A 21,584-nucleotide genomic window follows, 5' to 3' on the forward strand; every position below is an offset into this window, starting at 1 on the left:
ATCTTTTTAGTATCATTCCAGCTCTATTTCTCATTCTCCATGAAGTATACATCCCTGCTTATCAGAATTTTCCTTATGTGAGGTTGGAAAACTCTATAAGCTTTAGATACTAAACTATATCCCACAAAGATACCAGGTTCAGCTTTCTTGCCTAGCTTGTCTCTCTTTATCTGTGGCACATAAGTAAAACTCAAGCATCCAAATACTTAAAATTTTTCAAGGAAGGTTTATAACCATACCAAGTCTCAAAAGGAGTCTTCCCGTTTACTGCTTTGGTAGAAAGTCGATTTAGCAAGAATACTGCAGTGTTTGTAGCTTCTGCCCAATATTCCTTAGGTAACCCTTTCTCATGAAGCATACATCTGACCATTTCCATTATCGTTCGATTCTTTCTTTCACTAACCCCATTTTGTTAAGGGGTGTAAGGAGTTGTTAGTTGATGCTCAATGCCTGCTTCCTCACAAAACATGGTGAATTATGCTGAAGTGTACTCCTTGCCGTTATCAGACCTCAAAGCTTGAATCATGCAGCCACTTTGCTTTTCAATCCACTGCTTAAATATCCAAAATACACCTGCAACTTCTGACTTAGACTTGAGAAAGTAAATCCAACACATTCTAGTGAAATCATCTATAAAGATGATGTAATATTTACTTTTTTTAAGCGAAGTAGTCCTTTGAGGTTCGGCCAAATCTGTGTGAATCAATTGCAGCTTCTCTGTTGCTCTCCAGGTTGATTGTTTGAAGGGTAATCTTGCTTGCTTGCCATATTGGCATGCTTGACAGCATGGTAATTTAGAATCTAAGTGAGGTAAGCCATGAACCAACTCCTTTCGTTTCATGTTCAACACAGTTGCATGATGAAAATGGTCTAATCTTTTGTGCCAAGCTTCTGTACTATTTACAGTAGCTGGATAGGCTGCTTGCTCCTCCTTCAGTGGGTTAAATGAGAAAATTTTGCCTCTCATTTTGATACTGAAAATTTCCTTGTCATTGACATCTTTAATCAAACAGTGCTTATTTTCAAAGATGACTTTAAAACCCTTCTCAACCAATTGTCCCACACTCAACAAGTTTTGATCAATGTCAGCTACATACAAAACATCATAAATTAATTTTGTACCTGTGCAACTTTCAATGGCTACAGTTCTTTTTCCTTCAATAGTGATAAGATCACCATTTCCAATTCTAACTTTTGATACTTGTGATCTGTCCAAATCTCTGAAAAGCTCTTGATCGTGGGTCATGTGGTTGGTACAACCACTATCCACTAGCCAACATTCAGTTGAGCTACTGCTTGTAAAACAAGTTGCTACAAGCAATTGCTCTTCCTCTTGTTGATCTGCAACTTGAGCCTCATTCTTTTGTTGAAGATTGCTTTTGAAAATTCTCACATGATGCCCCAACTTGTTGCACTTTTCACACTTAACATCGGGCCTTCTCCAACATTTGAAAGGGGGATGACCCATTCTGCCACAGCGCTTGCAAGGAGGAAATCCTTTGTTGTTGTCTCCATTATTGTTGCTAGTGTTAGCCACTGCACTTGTGTGTTGAAATTCTTCTTCTTGCATTTCTTCCACTTGATTTTCTCTCCTTGGTTAATTTGCAATTTAGCTTGTAATGCTCCTTCCACAGAACCATCAGCCCTCATTCTTCTTCTTTGCTTTTGGGCTTGCAAAGCATTTACAAGTTCTACCAAGGTAAGTTTTGACAGATCCTTAGTATTCTCCAAGGATGTAATAATAGCCTCAAATCTTTCAGGGACAGTCACTGGTATTTTTTTAACTATTCTTGAATCGGAAAATTCAGAACCAAGCAATCTTACTTTGTTAGCAATGCTAAGAAGCTTGTTAGCATACTCTTTAATTGTTTCAGACTCCTTCATTTTTTGCATCTCAAATTCTCTAACCAGATTCAGGGCTTGCATGCCCTTAATCCTTTCATCTCCTTTATATTCATTCTTGAGGAAACTCCATATTTCACATGCTGATTTGATGGTCATTATTCAAGTGAAAATTTCTTTTGAGACAACAGCAAACAAAGAAGCTCTTGTCTTTGACTTTCTTGCTTTCCTCTCCTTTTGATTTTTTATTTGAGCCATTGTTGGATTGGTTGGTAAAGGAAGAACTTTGTAGTCTTCCTCAACAGCTTCCCAGAGATCATTTGCCTCCAGATGTGCCTCCATTCTTGCTGCCCAGATTTGATAATTATCACCATCAAACACAGGTGGTGCTAGTGATGTGTACGGTGTTTCAAAATCCATCAATTTGATGAATTGAAGCAAGGTGTTTTGGCTTTTTGTGGTGGGTTTCACTCGGTTCACTCATAGGTCCCTCTTAAGAAGAAGACTTTTGATACCAATTTGTAGGATAATAAACGTAACTCAGAGAATGAAGGGAGATGAATGCACACTTTTTATTGAATAATAATCTGTTTAAATAGAGATTTTTGTAACTGAAAGAAATCATAAAAGCAATAACTGACTTCCTAAACAATAGCCACTAACATGACAGCTACTAAGTAACAAAAAAATAAAATAAACAGTCCTAAAGACTCGGTCAAATAGCTAGCAGATAACAAATTAATAGGCAACTGCTACTATACATGTTTAACACAGACCACAAAGACAAATCCCTTCAAGGTTCCAAAACTTTGAAATGCTCCCAGATAATGCAGTTACTGATGATGGTGACTTGAAATACTTTGCATTGCTAACTGACATTGAGTCAATTAATTTCATTGAAGTAGTAAAGGAGTTGACTTGGAAGAATGCTATGCTAGAGGAATTGAAAGCTATTGAGAAGAACAAAACATGGGAATTGACTGAGCTACCTCCCAATAAGAAACCCATCGCTGTAAAGTGGGTATTCGAGTTGAAGTTGAACTCTGATGGGTCAATAACAAAGCATAAAGCAAGATTGGTGGCTAAAGGTTTTTTTGTAGAAGCCTAGAGTGGACTACAAAGAAGTATTTGCCCTAGTTTCCAAGATTGAAATAATAAGGCTGGTGATTTCCATAGCTAGGAGAAGTAATTGGTCCTTTTACCATCTTGATGTGAAGTCAAAATTTCTAAATGGCCCACTTGGTGAAGAAATATTTGTAATACAACCCCCTGGTTTTGAGCAGAAAGGGAAATATAAGGTCTACAAGTTGAATAAGACTTTGTACGACTTAAAGCAAGCACCTAAATGCTATAATAAGAGGATTGCCTCATTTTTTTACTAAGCATGAGTACGCTAAATGCTCTATTGAATATGGAGTCTATGTGAAGTCAGGAAAGAACTTAAGTCTAGTGATCATTTGTCTTTATGTTGACGATCTACTAATGACTGGAAATGACTCAACTAAGATTGAAAGGTTTAAAGTGTTGATGAAATCTGAATTTGAGATGACAAACCTAAGGTAATTGACCTACTTCCTAGGGATATAGTTTATAACCACAGAAGAAGGGATCATGATGCAACAAAAGAAGTACATTGCTGATGTATTGAAATGGTTTAATATGGAAAACTTCAATCCAACTGCTACACCTGCACAGACCAACCCTAAATGGGAGAGCAGTTATGAACGTGAAGTAGTGGATTCAACATTGTTCACACAAATTGTTGGATCCTTGAGATATCTCTGCAATAGTAGGCCTGATATATGCAATGCAGTTGGTTTGATCAATAGGTTTATGCATGAACCTAAGCAAGTTCATATGAAAACTACTAAAAGAGTCCTAAAGTACTTGAAGGGAACTCAAAACTTTGGAGTATTGTTCCCTAATGAAGCAAAACAGGAAGATGAGAACTGATTGGCCATTTAGACTTTGATTGGTAGGGAGACAAAATTGATAGAAGGAGTACTACTGGTTATATCTTTAAGTTTTCTGGTGCACCAATCTCTTGGTGCTCCAAGAAACAACCAGTGGTAGCATTGTCCTCTTGTGAAGCAGAATATATAGTTGGAGCATTTATTGCATGGCAAACTATTTGGCTCAACTCATTGCTGAAAGAAATCAGAGTTGAAGTGAAGAAACCTTTGAAGCTCCTAATAGACAATAAGTCTGCCATGAACTTGGCAAAAAAATCATTCTCACATGGAAGAAACAAACACATAGAGGCAAAGTTTCATTTTCTAATATAGAAGGTGAATTTAGGACTCATTGAAGTGGTGCATTGTCCAACAGATTTACAAATTGTTGATGTTTTGACTAAGCCAATTAAAGTTGATAGATTTGAGCTGTTGAGGAAAAAATTGGGAGTAGTAGAGTGTTAAAATTGAAGGGGAATGTTGTGAACATATTTAAACAATTAAATTGTAATTGTTAGTTACTTTTCTATTTTAAAAGTTAGTTATATCTAACTAACTTTTGTTATAAAATAGAAAGGTGTGAATAATAGAGATACAGTGAGTGTGCATCTTTTGTGCAAAAGCGTAAATCTTCTCTCTCTCTCTCTCCATAACTTGTTTGAGTGTGTGTGAGTTCCTGTTATCAATAGCTCCAACAACATGGATATCTCTAAGCGTGTAGTACATTATTCCAATGGTTGGCTTTGGAAATAATAGGTTCTAACTTAAATGGTAAAACAATGTCTGAATGACAAGCAACATTAGATACCATTGAAAGAATTCCAGATGAAGATATTATGGAAAAACTAAAAGTTAGCTATGAGGGTTTGAAAGGAAATGAGAAGGGAATTTTCCTTGACATCACTTGTTTCTTTAGAGGCTACGATTTGAAAGATGTTGTGAGTTTTTTGCTCCAAGGTCGTGGTTTCTCACTAGAGTATGTTATTCGAGTGGTGATCGATAAATCTCTAATAAAGATTGATCAATACGGTTTTGTGAGAATGCATAAATTGGTAGAGAACATGGGAAGAGAAATTGTTAGGCAGTGATGAGAATCCTGAAATTGGCCAAATACAGGCTAAAGGCCCAAGTGGAGAAGGGCGAAGGCCCAAGTGGAGAAGGATAAAGCCCCCGAGTGGAGAAGGATGAAGACCCAAGTGGAGAAGGATGAAGGCCCAGAGGCAGAGACACTATCAAGACTATTAATTGTTGCTGAAGGCCCAGATTAATTTGAAGGCCCAAGTTAAATATGTTTTTTAGTTATAATTTTTATTTATTGTAGTTTTGGCCCAACCTATTTAGAAGGCCCATGTCTATTTTTATCTTTTTGTTCAGATACACTATAAGTATTGGTTTTTTATTTTCAATAAAGAAAGACTTTTGGCATTTTGATAAAATGTGGTGAGAGTTTCTCTCCGGGTTCCTTGTTGAACCAATTATCAGACTTATCAAGGTAATCATTGTGGCGTCTATCCTGACTTATCTTCCTTCACTGGAAGTGGCGTCATCCAAAACCTCCGTAGCCTGTATCAAACGATCCGCTCCTACTCAGGTTCACATCATCTGGTATCAGAGCTTCGGCTCTTGATACAGGTTCTATCCTATCCTGTTATTTTTCTTTGTAATTTGTCCAGGTTCGTGTTTTGTCCTTGTTCTGTTATTTGTTTTCTTGTTTGCGTCTTGTTGCGTTCTTGTTTGTGTCTTTGTTTTGTTCTTGTTCTTGTTTCTTGTGTCTTTTAGACTTTGTGTCAAAAAAAAAAATCTTTTTGAGTTTTATTTCAAGTTAAAAAAAAAGTTGCAGAAATTTGAAAAAAAAGAGAAGAAAACAAGAAAAAAGAAAGAAAAGAAAAGAAAGTGGGGTGTTTGATCTTTGAACACGAAATTGAGGAAGTTAGAGGCTTTTTTTTGGCAGAAAATCGTGTACCAAATCCCCTTATCTAGATTCTCCTCTGAATTCTAAGCGTTTTGATATATAGTGGGCCTCAAACGGACAACCGTAGCAAAAGTTATGAGCATTTGAAGTTTACTTGTCATATCTGTTATCTTATCTGCTATCCTATCTATTATCTTATTTGTTATCATATCTTTTATCCAAATTAAATCTAATTTGTTATCCAAATCTGATCTGTTATCCAAATCAAATCAAATCAAAATTTGTTATCCAAATCAAATCAAGTCTAATCTGTTATCCAAATCAAATCCAATCTGCTATCGAAATCAAGTCTAATCTGTTAACCAAAATCAAATCTGATTTGTCATCAAAATTAAATTTGCTACACAGTCTGTGATAATTAAACTGTCTTTCCTGTTATATACCTTGTGTGTCTAATTTGATTCATCCAGGAACTTAAGAGGGAGTGAGTGGTAAAAGGCAAGAGTGGAAACATCACACAAAAGCCTATATTGAGAGCATCAAACACGAGTGAACTACCATCAAAGAGAGAAACACGTGAGTAGAGTGTGGTGAGGTCCTGAATTTTATTTTTTAAATTTACTGCAAAATTCTTTGTTCCTTAATCATGGCAAGAGCTGGTGACAATGGTGGTGTATATCATCAATTGGACGAATCTCAGCGCTTATTTCTGGACGCGTGGACTACACAAATGCAACGTTTGTTGAATCGTAACAAAGAAGAGCCCTACAAACGAATAGCCAAATCTTCCTCGTTTACTCTTAAACCTCTATCCCCTGGAAAAGTGTGTGATGACCAAATCAGAATGAGAGAAAAGAGAGAACAAGAGAAAGAAAATAGTGAGGCACCACAAAGGAATATGAAAAAGAAGAGTGATACACCCGAGGAAAAGAGTGATACACAAGAGAGAGAGTGATAATTCTAATCAGTTAACTATTTATGTTTCTCCTAGTGTTCAACCCTTATTGCAGGAATTTAAAGAAGTCTTTCACAAGGAAATTTCTAATGGACTGCCACCTTTAAGAAGCATAGAACATCAAGTTGATCTCCTTCTAGAAGCTTTATTGCCTAACAAGCCAACTTACAACAGCAAGCCCCAAGAGACTCAGCATAAGGATGCACAGGTCAAAGTTGAGTATATGAAAAGATTGTATGACAAAGTGAAGGTGCAAATTGCAAAGAAGAATGAAAGTTATACTAAGCAAGCCAACAAGAAAAGGAAGGAAGTGGTACTTGAACCTGGTGATGATCCTGGACATTTGAGGGCAAATGTTTTCCAAGAAGGAGGGAATGATGAGAATCCTGAAATTGGCCAAATACAGGCTAAAGGCCCAAGTGGAGAAGGGCGAAGGCCCAAGTGGAGAAGGATAAAGCCCCCGAGTGGAGAAGGATGAAGGCCCAAGTGGAGAAGGATGAAGGCCCAGAGGCAGAGACACTATCAAGACTATTAATTGTTGCTGAAGACCCAGATTAATTTGAAGGCCCAAGTTAAATATGTTTTTTAGTTATAATTTTTATTTATTGTAGTTTTGGCCCAACTTATTTAGAAGGCCCATGCCTATTTTTATCTTTTTGTTCAGATACACTATAAGTATTGGTTTTTTATTTTCAATAAAGAAAAACTTTTGGCATTTTTATAAAATGTGGTGAGAGTTTCTCTCCGGGTTCCTTGTTGAACCAATTATCAGACTTATCAAGGTAATCCTTGTGGTGTCTACCCTGACTTATCTTCCTTCACTGGAAGTGGCGTCATCCAAAACCTCCGTAGCCTGTATCAAATGATCCGCTCCTACTCAGGTTCACATCAGGCAGGATCACCATCAGAACCTAGAAAACGTAGTAGATTATGGCTTTATGAGAATATTGTTGATGTTTTAGAAAATGACAAGGTATGTGCTAATAATGTTTTTCTTTTTGCACTTAGAGAAAACTGTTTTGACAAGTGTGTTCTAGAGGGCATGATTCTCAACTTCTTTTTGAATTTTGTGTTTATACTTGGATAATTTGCTTCATAACTTTGAAACTTCTCTAAATATGTGCATGATATATTGATATTCCCAACAAGTAACATTTAACTTCTTGTTATTATTCTTTTGGCTTAAAAGGGAACTGATACAATTGAAGTAATCATGCTACACTTGCCGAAGAATAAGGAAGTTCGATGGAATGGAAGCGAGCTCAAGAAGATGACAAACCTAAAATTACTATCTATTGAAAATGCTCACTTTTCCAGAGGCCCCGAGCATCTCCCAAGTAGTTTGAGAGTGCCGAAGTGGTGGGGATATCCTTCACCGTCTTTGCCACCTGAATTTGATCCAAGGAGGCTTGATATGTTAGACCTGTCTAAGACTTGCAACATATTAAGCAAACAACTCAAAATCATGGTATGCACAATTGATATCTTTCTTGAAATCTTTTGTTTGTCTTATATATTTATATTTATAAACTGCATTTGGAAATTTCCAAAACTAATTAGTTTTTAATTTTGGCTTACCAGAATTTCGAGTCTTTGAGTGAAATGGTTTTAAGAGGTTGCACATTCATAAAACAAGCACCTGACATGTCCGGAGCCCAAAATTTAACGACGTTGTGCCTTGACAACTGCAAGAATTAGTAGAAGTTCATGATTCCATCAGGCTTCTTGATAAAATTACATGGTTCAGTGCTATTGGATGCATCAATCTAAGGATTCTTCCTCACAACTTCAAGTTAACATCACTTGAATATCTGTCTCTCACAAAATGCTCTAGTCTCCAATGTTTGCCAAACATATTAGAGGAAATGAAACATGTAAAAAATCTTGATTTGTCTGGAACTGCTATTGAAGAATTTCCATTGTCATTTAGGAAACTCACTGGGCTTAAATATCTAGTGCTGGACAAGTGCAAGATGCTTAATAAGATCTCAACAAGTATTTTGATGTTACCGAAACTCAAGAGATTGATGGCTGTACAATGTGGACGGTATGTAAATTTGATCCTTGGTAAAAGTGAAGGACAAGTAAGGTTAAGTTCATCTAAGTCTTTGAGAGATGTTAGATTAAACTACAATGATTTGGCACCTGCCAGCTTCCCCAATGTAGAATTCTTAGTCCTAACTGGCAATGCTTTCAAAGTTCTTCCTGAATGCATTAGCCAATGTCGCTTTCTAAAGAATCTAGTTTTGGACAATTGCAAGGAACTTTAAGAAATCAGGGGTTCCTCCAAACATAAAATATCTCTCGGGAATAAACTGTTGATCATTGTGTTACGAACCGAAACTAAGCTACTCTATGCTAAGCTACACTAAGCTGGTATTTCATAATTCTTTTCTTCTTCTTTACTTATGGTTGAGTACATTATTTATAATATGAGACTAGGTCCTGTTGAACAAGTGGCCTCAGATATCTTAAGAAGGGGGGGGGGGGGGTTGAATTAAGATATCACAAACTATTCCCCAATTAAAAATTCTACTTTGATGTTAACCCAAGTCCCAAGATTCTTTTAAAATGAATTCCTAAATAATAATTCAAATTAAACTTACTGAATAGAAACAATAAGCAACAATAAATAAAAGAGTTTAAGGGAAGAGAAAGTGCAAACACAGTTTTTGTATTGGTTCAGCAAAGTCCGTTGCCTATGTCCAGTCCCCAAGAAACCCGCTTGGGAGTTCCACTATCTCACAAATCCTTTACACCTTCTGAAACACACAAGGACAACCCTTCCTTTGAGCTCAGATGCTTTACAACAAGAGACTCACAGTCTCTTAGCCCTTTTTCAGAAGTAAGAAGAAGAAGAAGAAATGATCTCTCTTGAAAGAGACAGATGTTACAATGAAGCCCTCAATTCCTTATTGAATAACACAAGTGTTTGGCCAAGGAATTTTTGAAGATAAGAGATTTTTTGTTTAAGAGGATTATGCCTTTTGTGAACAGTGAAAACTCTGAAGAAAATTAATGCCCAAATCACCTATTTAAATGTCTTTGATGACCATTCAAAAATCCAATGAAAAGTTGTGACTGTTGGCAGATTTTCTCGAAAATCCTCTCTGGTAATCAATTACAGCATTGGCGTAATCGATTACACAGTTATTTTTATTCAAAATTCAAATGTCCAACATTCAAAAGCTCTAGTAATCGATTACATATGATGTGTAATCGATTACACACTTACAAAATCATTTTTAACCGTTTTAAAGCATTGGTAATCGATTACATAGTTTTGGTAATTGATTACAGCTTTGAAAACTTTGAAAACAACTTTGAAAACATTTCCAGAAAGCTTTGTGGCCACTGTGGAAGCAATGTCTTCCAAGGTTATTTTGATGATGCCAAAGAATCAAGAGTTAAGCAAATTCCAAAAATTCAAGAATCAAGTTTCAAGAATCAAGATTCAAGATTCAAGATTCAAGAACCAAGTTTCAAGAATCAAGAATAATCAAGATCAAGATTCAAGACTCAAGATTCAAGAATCAAGAGAAGACTCAATCAAGATAAGTACTAAAAAAGTTTTTCAAAACATTGAGTAGCACAAGAAGTTTTCACAAAATCATTACCAAAGAGTTTTTCTCTCTGGTAATCGATTACCAGAAGATAGTAATCGATTACCAGTGTTTTAAAATGTTAAGATTTCAAATTTCAAGAGTTACAACTTATGTTTAAACAGTTTTAAAGTATTTTAAACTTGTGTAATCGATTACACAATGCTTGTAATTGATTACCAGAGCTTCTAAACGTTTTAATTTTCAAAATTCAAAATGAAGAGTCACATCTGTTGATGTGTAATCGATTACACCTTAATGGTAATCGATTACCAGTGACTGATTTCAAAAAATACATTTCCAAAAGTCACAATTCTTTTGATTCTTCCCTTCCCCTTAAGCAAAAGATTTCAAAGGACTAACCACCTGAGATATCTTTTGTTTCCCCTTACAAAGATTCAAAGGACTAACTGCCTGAGAATTCTTTGTTCCAACACATTGGAGGGTACATCCTTTGTGGTACAAGTATAGGGTACATCTACTTGGGGATTGTTATACTGAGAACAAGAGATGGTACATCTCTTGTTAATCAGTTCAAGTGGAGGGTACATCCACTTGGTTATTCAAAAAGAACAAGGGAGGGTACATACCTTGTGGATCTTTGGTTTGTAAAGGATTTTACAAGGTTGAAAGAAATCTCAAGAATCACAGGTTGCTTGGGAACTGGATGTAGGCACGATTTGTGATCGAACCAGTATAAATCTTGTGTTTGTCTTCTTCTTCCCTACACTCTTTAATTTCTGTTGTGTACTTTTAATTATTGCTTTTACTTTTGGTTAAGTTTCTATTTATGTTCTTTACTTTCTTGACTTAGTAGTAAAAGCCTAATTGAATCTAGTAACATTAAGAAGGGTAGATTTTTAATTAGTCAAGACATTCATAATTAATTCAACCCCCCTTCTTAATTATTCTGAGGCCACTTGATCCAACAACCACTGGTAATCGATTACAATCTCTGGTAATCGGTTACCAGAGAGTAAAATGCTTGAAAAAGTTTTTGTTAAGATAGAAACTCACTTGGCCAATCATTTGTGCATTTCAAAAACTTTTCTAAGAGTCTATCTTAATTCTTATCTTAAGATCTTTGCTTTGCTTGACATCTTGTTTTCTTTATCCTTGAAATTCATCTTGAATGATCTTTGAAATTCCTTGGCATCATCAAAATAATTCTTGAAGCTTTGCTTCTACAGGTCCAAGTGTTGTTGCACGATAGCTAAAACAAAATAACCAAATGGGTGGGTAGTGGGATAGAATTCTGTTATAACAGATTCTGGTAGGTTCGTATGGCACTTGTTCTCTTGGGCCTACTATATGCTTGTGTAGTATTGCTATCATTACCCACCGCTTCAAAACAACCTTGTCCTCAAGGTTGGACAATAAAAACAAGCGAAAACAGGGGTGAGTTTAGAAAACAAGAGGTATGTTAGGGAAGTTACTTTGTTTGTGGGCCTAACAATATTAATGTCTGAATCAGTAAAGCGTGTGTGTGACCCGTGCCACGGAATGGAATGGCCAAGGAGAGGAATGGGTGTGTGACCCACGCCGTGGAGCAATCAAGGGAGGTGTTAAAGACCGTGGCGGAGATGATGGTGGAGGCGGTGGCTTCGGAGGTGGTAGTGGATGTGGCGGCGGTCGTTGACGCTGGTGACGAACGGAGCAAAGCGGAGTCTCAGTAGCGAAGAGAATCCAAATCCAATGCGGACGAATCTGGTGCGCGACGGCAGCGTCCCTTAGCAGGAAGATGTCATTGTTGTAGGGGATCGTGCGGTAACTGCGAGTGTTGGTGCAGAGCGGCAGAGGACACAACTGGATGGACAGGAAGTGGCGGTTGAGGTCGGCATGATGGTGCTGCCACACGCTGACGGGGAAGTCGATGGTGCTGGAATCAATTCCAATGACAGGACTATCTCGTTGTCCATCCATGGGAGGAGGCACGTGAGAGCGAGGCAGAGGAGCTGGCGGTGGCGATGGTGGTTGCGGTGAAGGAGGAAACGGTGGCGGCGGCGGCGGCGGCGGTGGTTGTGCTGAAGGAGGAAACGTTGGCGGCAGCGGTGGTGGAGGCTGTATCGAAGAAGGAAACAGGGGGCGTTGGCGGGAGATCATGGTATCTAGCTTCAGGCTAATGAGATCTATTTTGAAGAGCATGGAAGTGCGGAGCGCGTCTAAATGAAGGTGAGATGCATGGAGATCGGAGTCCACTATGGCGAGATTGGTCATGGCTGCCTCGAGCCGGTCCAGGCTGGCGTCGAGAGGTTCAACATCTGCCATTGAAGAACGGCAGAGAAGGGCAGGTCAGACCAATTGATATGAACCGAAACTAAGTTACTCTATGCTAAGCTACACTAAGCTGGTATTTCATAATTCTTCTCTTCTTCTTTACTTCTGGTGGAGTACATTATTTATAATATGAGACTAGGTCCGAGTGTAGTTGCACGATAGCTAAAACAGAATAACCAAATGGGTGGGGTAGTGGGATAGAATTCTGTTATAACAGATTCTGGTAGATTCGTATGGCACTTGTTCTCTTGGGCCTACTATATGCTTGTGTAGTATTGCTATCACATTGTCTCATGAGTCTCAAAGCATGTTATTGAAGCACGTAAGGTTTCTTACTCTTTTCATTAGTAGTAAATTACATGACCCTCCCTAAGATTTTGTGAAATTACACTAACCTCTTCCTTACAATTACTTCCCTTACAAAAGGATATGGTTTAATGTTTTTTAAACAATTAAGGGGGTTATTGTAATGTATATGAGGTGTCCGTATAATGTTTTCGTAGATTAATGTAAGGGTAGAAGAAAGGAATTTTATGCATTTTCCAAAACCTCGGGGTTAGTGCAATTTAATCTTTTATTAATCTCACAGTGATTATCACAGTGTATCACAAAGACTATGGCTCACAATTTGCAGCATTGTAGCTCCTCCAGATGTTAAAATCCTAATGTGGAGCATTTGCCAAAATGCTTTGCCAACTTTTGAATATCTTTTCAGGAGGAAGCTTGTAAATATCTGCCCCATTTGTGGAAAAGAACCTGAAACCGTCGAACATGTGTTCCTGTTTTATCCGTGGGCACGACCCCTTTGGTTTGGATGTGATTTCTAGTGGTGCATTGATTCCAATACAGTTCAAATCTTCCAACTTTGGCTTTGGCAGAAACTCGTGGAGATTCAAAGGGTATGTCCAGAAAATGCCAACCAAGTATCTGCTCATGTGGGAAGTATTTGTTGAGCTATTTGGAAAGGAAGCAATGAATTTATTCTTGAAGGAAAACCTGTCAATCCGTTGATTTTAAGGCAGGGCATATGTGTATATGATGTGAATGAAGAGGGCTGGAATTTTCAATTTTTAACAAGATATGTAGCTTAAAAATTGGGGTGTAAAAAGATGTCATATCACCCTTGAATTTTTTATTTATTATTTGAATGACTTTTTTCTAATGATAAAGTGGGATTATTTTTAAAGATACTCAAAATAATGTGGTGCAATATGAGATTATGGACAAAGGATAAATCATGTATATCATATTGTTGTTGCTGGTGTAGCAGTGAGGATCATTGGTTGGCAGTATGTAAGGTGATTTTCTTTATGGGTTATGGGTACCAACTTGAAGTGCTATTGGAGTGTATTTGATTAAGTTTTTACCAAGAGATGATCGCTTAGAGCAACACGAAAATTTCTTACCTGTGTTAAGATCTTCGACTTGAGATGAGGCAAAAGGCTAGAGAGGAGAAGGGGATACTGAAAAAGAGAATCCTTGACTACCAATTGATGCTTCATGAATGGATATACATAAGTAATTTACACTTGAAGAATGAGTTCCAAGTAAGAAAAAGGAAGAGGTATTTGTTTGACTTTAAAACTTGTACTACTTAACAATAAATCAATAATATAATGTTATGATATATTTTTTATTTCAATAGGTTCAAGAAACTTAAATGCTAAGGTTGATAAGAAGAGAAAATCTATCATAATTGGGAGAGGTAAAGGAAGAGATAAAAATGTTAGAGCATTTGATGTTTAGAGCAAGAGGGAGAACTAAGTGACATTGATTTCGGAGATGATGAATCAGAGCATAACACTAGGGTGTAGAATGTAGGAAGTAGGAAGCAATTATTTGCATTTTGTCATATTAGGATATGTTTAGATAAAACATTGGCATAAGTACTTATAGGAAAAGAAAATGACATGAAAAAATATAATAAATTTTCCTATAAACTAAAATTAGTTAATTAGTTAATGTATAAGGTTCACGTAATGACATAAAGTCTTATTGCGTTTATATATGAAAAAATAATTTATTTAATGGGAAAATCATGTTTGATTTTCACTGCAAAACTCCTTTGGACCAACCGCAATCACACATAATAAACGAGATCAATCTCTAATCTAATAGATTGGGAATCCATATCGTGATTGGGAATCCATATCGTCTCTAACTCAGGACAAAAAAAATTAACTTATGCATAAGCTTTTGAAGAAGCTAGTAAGACTGTAAGAGAAAGCTTCTACTAATATGAGTGGTAACTTCTCAAAGATACTACATGAGTAACCCAAACTCATCAACCTCATCCCATAATCAAAAACCCGAATTACAACTCTATTAACTGAGTGTAATTAATGATGAAATTAGTATGCTTCATCATTTTTATATATTTAATAAATCACAAAAATTTATTCTATATAATTATACGATAATTAATCCAATGTTTGTCAACAATTGAGATCATGAGGGGCCAGAGTATGTTTCAGAATCTGAACTTGAATCTGAGGTCTCATCACTGTCTTCCTCGTCCAAAGTTTCTGTCAATAAGGGCCACGAAGAACATTCTAAATTATCATCAAGATCATACATCTTCCTTTTGCCTGCTAATCTATTTTCTGAGTTGTTGTGCCATTGGATCTCTCTCTTATTGTTTGTTCTTCCGGGTAATCTTGCAACATTCAATGAAATTGATTTTAGTTAAAATTGATTTTGAATCGAAAGAAGCAGAAAAAACAGTAAATTGAGTTTACCTGCATTCTTGCTGAACTTGAACCCTGTAACCCATATTGAACTCTGGGTGGACTTGGTTCCAGTTTCTACGGTGAGAATCGGATGCGGTCCGAGTCTGCTTAACGAAGCGAATAGACGACGACATGTCGTTTTGAAGGGTACATGGACACTCTCTGGTGAGTGAATCGAATGAGTGAGGCTTGGAGGCAAAAAGAGAGGCACTTGTGGGTGTAGTTATATGAGTAGGGATGAAGTTATGAATGATAGGATCACGCAGTAAGTTAGGCCACAGCTCAGAGGCCGTGACACGGCGAGGTTTTATAATGCGAGGGATGAATTCATGAGGGATACGACGGACAGGTCTCTCACACATGCTTATTCCACAACACAAAATGGGTTAGTGAGGATGGTTTCTGGTTCTTAGATCACACAGACTGCCAAAATTTTAAGGGGATTTGGGGCTTTTGAAGTTGGAATGCAATTCTAATCTCTTACCCACCTGGTTGGTCTTATATGATGAATCACGGATATATGTTCTTTGAAATGTTATTCTGCGGACACGTATTCGACACCAAACCTTAATGAACACTTTAATGAACACTTTTTGTTAGATTTCTTATTGAAAAGTTAATTTTTTGATGGCTTAAACATTCAAACTGTGACATTTGTATAATTAATATACTTAAAAAACATAAAAAATTAATTTAAAAAAGATGAATATATCCATCAATTTAAATATTTGACATATTTCATTTAATTAAATTTTTTTATTTATGTATACGCATCTTTATGTCTTATATTTTTAGACATTAATTGTATATAATGATGTTAAAATTTGTGCGTCATACGCCTTATATACTTTGATACCAAAAGTCCTTGATGATAAGTATGATGTCCAATTTTTGGTTTAAAAATAAAGTTATAATTAAAAATACTATTTTATCTTAGAATGAGTTCATCTGATGCAAGAGAATCAATTGAGTGTTAAAAAGAAACTCTACGTCCAATTAATTTGATTATAATGGGACAATAATGTGCACATACACGTCATGTATGTTTCGTTGTGTGCTTGACCAAAGTGATCGAATTAGAATCAATATACTATGGACTACAGACTTTGTGTGCGTGGAGCCGCAGTTACAAGTAAGTCTGGGTTCCGTTGCAATTTTTAAAATAAGTGATTATATTTTGATAATAAAAAATTTTAAATACTCAATTAATAATTTTTTCACCATATTATATTATCAATTAAATCAATTAATTAATTATTATTTATTTTTTTCTCTCTCTAGATAATTTATGATTATTCAGAAATCATTTTTCTTTCAAAATCGAATTGTTTACTTATAACATACATGTCGTAGTATTCGTAACATGGATTACAGACTCTGTGTGCGGAGTCTTACTCCGGAGCCGCAGTTATAACATGGACCCTACTTCTGTTGCAAGATCTCTTTGTTTACTTATCATTACACATGAGTAACGTGATCATTTGATCTAATATTCCCGTATTATACAGATTTATTTAAATACAGAAATATAATTCTAATATGTAAGAAATATATTAAACATAATTTGTATCAATTTATAATTTATTATAAATAATATTTTAAAAATGTATATACATAGGTTTGAGTGGTATCAAATTCAGTTTCCTTATATGAAGTGGTTTGAATCTTTTAAATGAAAAACGTGATTATAAAAAAAGATTTTATTAAAGATAATTAAGAAGATTTTTCAATAAAAATTAGTTATGAGTAAAACTCAAAGCAGTGTCATGATGATAAAAAAATTCTTATAATTAAAATATAAAATATGTTAAATATTGTAATTTTAATATATTTTGCAGATTTCTTATTTTGCAGAATAATAAGAAATTAAGAATAATGGTAAGTGGTAACACGTTCTTGACAATAATAATATATCTTTTAATAATAAATTATATAATTAGCACGTTCATGACAAAATAATGGTAAGGTTTTTAGTTATTTTTGTCATTCTCGTTCAAGTTTCTACGATATTTTGTTAATCTTCAGTTTTATCAATAATTTCAATAAATAATATGTTAAATTCACATGTTAAATAATTTACTTTACACAAAATGGTGTCAATAATTCTTCATATATTAATATTTACATGTTTTCATTTAGACACATATAGTTAATGTTGAAATTTTTTTATATCATGATATTGACTTAGAATATTTACTAAGTTTATTAATAATTAATTTCCGCTGAAAAATGTGATTGATAATTTCTAATGGGATCTCTCATATTCCAACCAGGTTAATGATGCATTTGAGTAAGCTTCAAGCCTAACTTTTGATTAATTGAATAAGTTTGACCTACGTGTACGTATTTTTCAACTTAAATTTTGCCAAATTGTCATTTTATTTTAACAAAAAGTTCATTAAGGTAGAGAAAAATAAATTATTAAGAAAAATTTATATAATAGTATTTACTATTTAGAATCTATTATGAGTCATTTTACTTATTGAGATTAGTTGTGAAGCAATGCATATTAATATATAAACCAAATCAAACAAACATTATCTTAGTTAAACATAAAAAATGTTCCACAAAATTTCTAATATTACATTTTGAAAATTTAATATTTATTATATTTTTCAATCCCATTATTTTATTCATTTTATATAAAGTAAAGTGAATTAATGTATTTGATATATAAAATATCATAAAAATTATTATATTATTTATAGATATTTTAATATTTTTTATAAAGTATTCTTACAATTTTATGGATCTCACACTAATTTATGTAAACTTTTAAATTCAACAACCAAGGAGATCTAATTAATCAGTCTTTGATTTTTATATATGGATAAAAAAATAGATGTAATTGTATTGATGCCTCTATGAAAACATAACTTGTTTTCTCTCATCTCATGTTGTTTTAAAACTTCCACATTGCTTCCAAAATTCTTTCTACAAACATTTGAGTTCACAAGTTGTCTCGAGTTACAAATTAAAAAGGTTCACAGTCCTAACATAGTCCCTGCTTGTTAGGAGCTACAAAAACAAATGGCTTCTAATTTATGTAAATTGGACCAAGTATAATACTTGGTTGTAGAATAACTAGGGTGCATCACAAGGACAAAGAGGAAGTATCCCAAAGCATATTAGGCTTCCATGCATCGCCAATATTGAATGGAAACCCAATGGATCGCACTGTCTCCAATTGTTGGTCACCAACACGAGGTACCACATTCACATTAGGAATCTTCCCCAACGCATTGTCATCGTGGTTGCCGAAGTTTCCTTGCATGTTGTCACGTAGTAATGGTATTTGGTAGCCATTACCATGCTCTTGTAACCCACCAAAGTTTGTGGTTATTGTTCCCTCAGAGGTCTTACTAAAATCTCCAAGCACAGAAGATGATGTACTCAGTAGCAAGGAAGAAGCATCCGTTGAAGATTTAGCACTGGTTGTTGAGGTTTCAAGAGATGAGAATATCACGCCACTGCTAATTAGGTCTCCATTTGAAAAGGGTAACCGATCTGAGGGTTTGTAGAGCATTAATGGATTAATAAGTGGTTTGTTGTAAGAGGCTACAACATCTAAAGGACAAGGAGTTGTACTAGTAGTGGTTGAGTGTTGTGATTCATTATGATTGAAAGTATAAAACTGGCTGGCTAAGCTAGTTTTCTTTGTGAATGGCATGTTTGCTTGGCAAAGTTGGTTGCCATCTCTATGATCAGAAGTAGTTGTGGTTTCAGGTAAGGGAGAGACCCAAGAGTGAGATAGAGCTCTTTGAGCTGTAGCATTGGTTTTCTTGAAGATCCTGCAGATTGCCCAGGATTCCTGCATGTTCAAAAACGAGATAATGTCAGCAATTGCAAGTCATATATATATTGATATTTGCAACCTGAAAAATGATGGTATCATGCCATTTTTTATAATTACATCCCTTGTAAAATGGGTTTGTAGGTTCAGTTTCTCTTTCATTTCATTTCTGCTCTATTTTTTCCTTATATCTCCCTTCATTTCATTTCCTCTATTAAATTATTTGTCCACATTTATCAGTTTTGCTTTTATTTTTATTTTTTTATATCTCTCTTCCTTCTACTTATATAGTCCAAATTGAAGTATACTTTTCCTTGGAAATATCAAAGCTCAACTATCATGAAAATGAAAGTATAATTATTATAAACGTACATCCACTTTTTTTCATTTCATTTTTATTTTTTTCTTTATAGAGATAAAGAAAAGAGAAGAGTGAGTAGAAAGAAAAGAAACAAAATAATAAATATGATAATTAATATAATGAAGAAAGAAAAGAGAGGAAAAAAGGAGTATATTTTGAGTATAAAAATTAGGACATAAAAAGGGTTTTTTTTTTTAAATATAAGTTGGGTAAGGAAAACATTGTTTTGAGAAATTTTACTCACGTTAGCAGGAATAGTCTTGTCCATGTACTTCTTGGGGTCTGAGGATGGGTGAGTGAGAGAAGGTAGTCTAAATTCGTGCATCATCCAATCAGTTTTGATCCCTTTTGCAGCTCTTCCTTTGTAAAATACTAGAGATTTCTTGAGGCCAATACACTTAGAGCCCTCCGAGGAATAGATAGGGCGATCAGTCCCTGTAGCTTTCCAGAACCCAGCTCCTGTTACCCTATTTGGCCTTGCACTGTTCCTGTACTTTCTGTCTCTGGGGCAGAAGAAATACCACTCTTTCTCCCCAGTGGTGGCCATTTCTACACATCAAAAGCATAGAAAAAATGACTAGTTTGTTTGAAACTAAGTACCAAAAAGGGTACTATAGTTTATAAGAAACCTGACTATCTACTAGCAGGATAAGGTAGCTTAACACATTGATCATTCATTACAAATTATTAAATATAATAAATTTGTTGAATTTTACAATAATTTTTTTAAAAGTCACAAACAATTATTTCTAATTAATTGATAGTGTAAAATTATTTTATCCTCTCAGTTTATAATCATTAAACTCATAATTTAGTTATACATAAATCAAGTAAGCGTGTGTGTTGCTTACTTGAAAGATCCCAAGGATCGTACTTGTAGATATCTAGCTGCTTGATGAGCTCAATAGAGAGTGGCCTCTGCTGAATCTTTCTCTTCAGGTAGAATCCAACAAGCTCCTCATCAGTTGGATGAAACCTAAAACCCGGTAGCATAACCTCATCTAGTTTCTCACCATCATGATTTCTCTCTTCCATGTCTTAAACTGTTTAATTTCTTCTAGAACAAAGCCTAATCTTCTGTTCAATGAAAGAAAAGAGAAAAAGAGAGAGACCCTTGTTTTGCCTCCTCAAGATTTAACAAAAACCAGTGAAAAGAAAAGAAAATAAACAAGAGTGGAAGGTGGTTTTCAAAGAGATGTCTGGTCTAAGGCTTTGAAGTAATTAACCCTAAAAGAAGTGTACTATGAGGTGCTGTTTGAAAAGAGTTGAAAAACAAAGGTGTGAGTGAAGTTCACTCAATGTGAAGAAGCAACTACATATATATATGATTCCTGAGAAGGGATCTGCCTCCGAAGGTTCAGCCGTCTTTTGTGGTGAGGTTTATAGGAGTGTGTGTTTTGCGTGGTTTGGTTTATTGGTTTGGCTGCTATATACAGAAGAAGAAGAAGAAGCAAAGGGAAAGGCTCTTTAAAAAGAGAACGAAGTACTACACCAAGAAACAAAATCTAAGTCATGAAAGATTTTGTGACTTTTATCAGAAAGAACCATTTTTTTCTGTGATTTGTTTATGACCAAAAAAGGTGGAATCTCAAGAAACCACCAAACTAGCAGCATATAGGGATTAAGATCAATTACCCTTAATTTCAACCGATTAACCTCATGAATGTTTTGGCTTATCTGCTACAAGCCAAGACAAAGAAAAGTTCCAAGAAAATGATAGTATTTTATTGCCTTGTGTTTGAAACTTTTGAAAATTGATTTGGAAACGTGGGCCAGAACCAGATTCCAAACATTGCTCAAATATAGAATTCAACAAAAGATTCTAGTTAGACCCACTTAGCATTATATTAATGGTTTCAAGGCTCCTCAGAGTCCGAGAATCCCGTTTCTATTCCATTCCCCAGAGCTTCTATTCCACTGGTTTTGTCAGGATGAAAAGGTTTAATACTAAGCATTAATTAATTGTTTCGTTAATTAATGTCAAATTGCAGATAACAACAGCGGACGTGTGATCAAAGTCTAATGTGGTTGAGGGGACCGCTAGCTTTTAATTATCCACAAGGAAATATATTAGTCTATTACAATTATAGAGAAAAAAAATTATTATAAAATAATTATTTTTAATTTTTGAATGTAATATTAGTTAACTATTTTTTTCAGT

At 35.1% G+C, this 21,584-nt stretch overlaps 2 protein-coding genes across 2 annotated transcripts; both read right to left on the bottom strand.

Annotated features, from left to right (window-relative positions):
• Positions 1 to 14,666: 14,666 nt before the first annotated feature.
• Positions 14,667 to 15,810, bottom strand: LOC100792469 (uncharacterized). Its single transcript, XM_003551914.4, has 2 exons — positions 15,279 to 15,810; positions 14,667 to 15,196 (listed from the first exon to the last, which is right to left on the bottom strand). Exons 1-2 carry the CDS (start codon positions 15,629 to 15,631, stop codon positions 14,989 to 14,991), a joined length of 561 nt encoding a protein of 186 aa, XP_003551962.1. The 5' UTR covers positions 15,632 to 15,810; the 3' UTR covers positions 14,667 to 14,988.
• A 2,324-nt stretch (positions 15,811 to 18,134) lies between these two features.
• Positions 18,135 to 21,026, bottom strand: LOC100815365 (protein FEZ). Its single transcript, XM_014770422.3, has 3 exons — positions 20,275 to 21,026; positions 19,668 to 19,972; positions 18,135 to 19,080 (listed from the first exon to the last, which is right to left on the bottom strand). Exons 1-3 carry the CDS (start codon positions 20,456 to 20,458, stop codon positions 18,364 to 18,366), a joined length of 1,206 nt encoding a protein of 401 aa, XP_014625908.1. The 5' UTR covers positions 20,459 to 21,026; the 3' UTR covers positions 18,135 to 18,363.
• Positions 21,027 to 21,584: the final 558 nt, after the last annotated feature.

The sequence above is a fragment of the Glycine max genome, chromosome 18, assembly GCF_000004515.6.
Source record: "Glycine max cultivar Williams 82 chromosome 18, Glycine_max_v4.0, whole genome shotgun sequence".
NCBI lineage: Eukaryota > Viridiplantae > Streptophyta > Magnoliopsida > Fabales > Fabaceae > Glycine > Glycine max.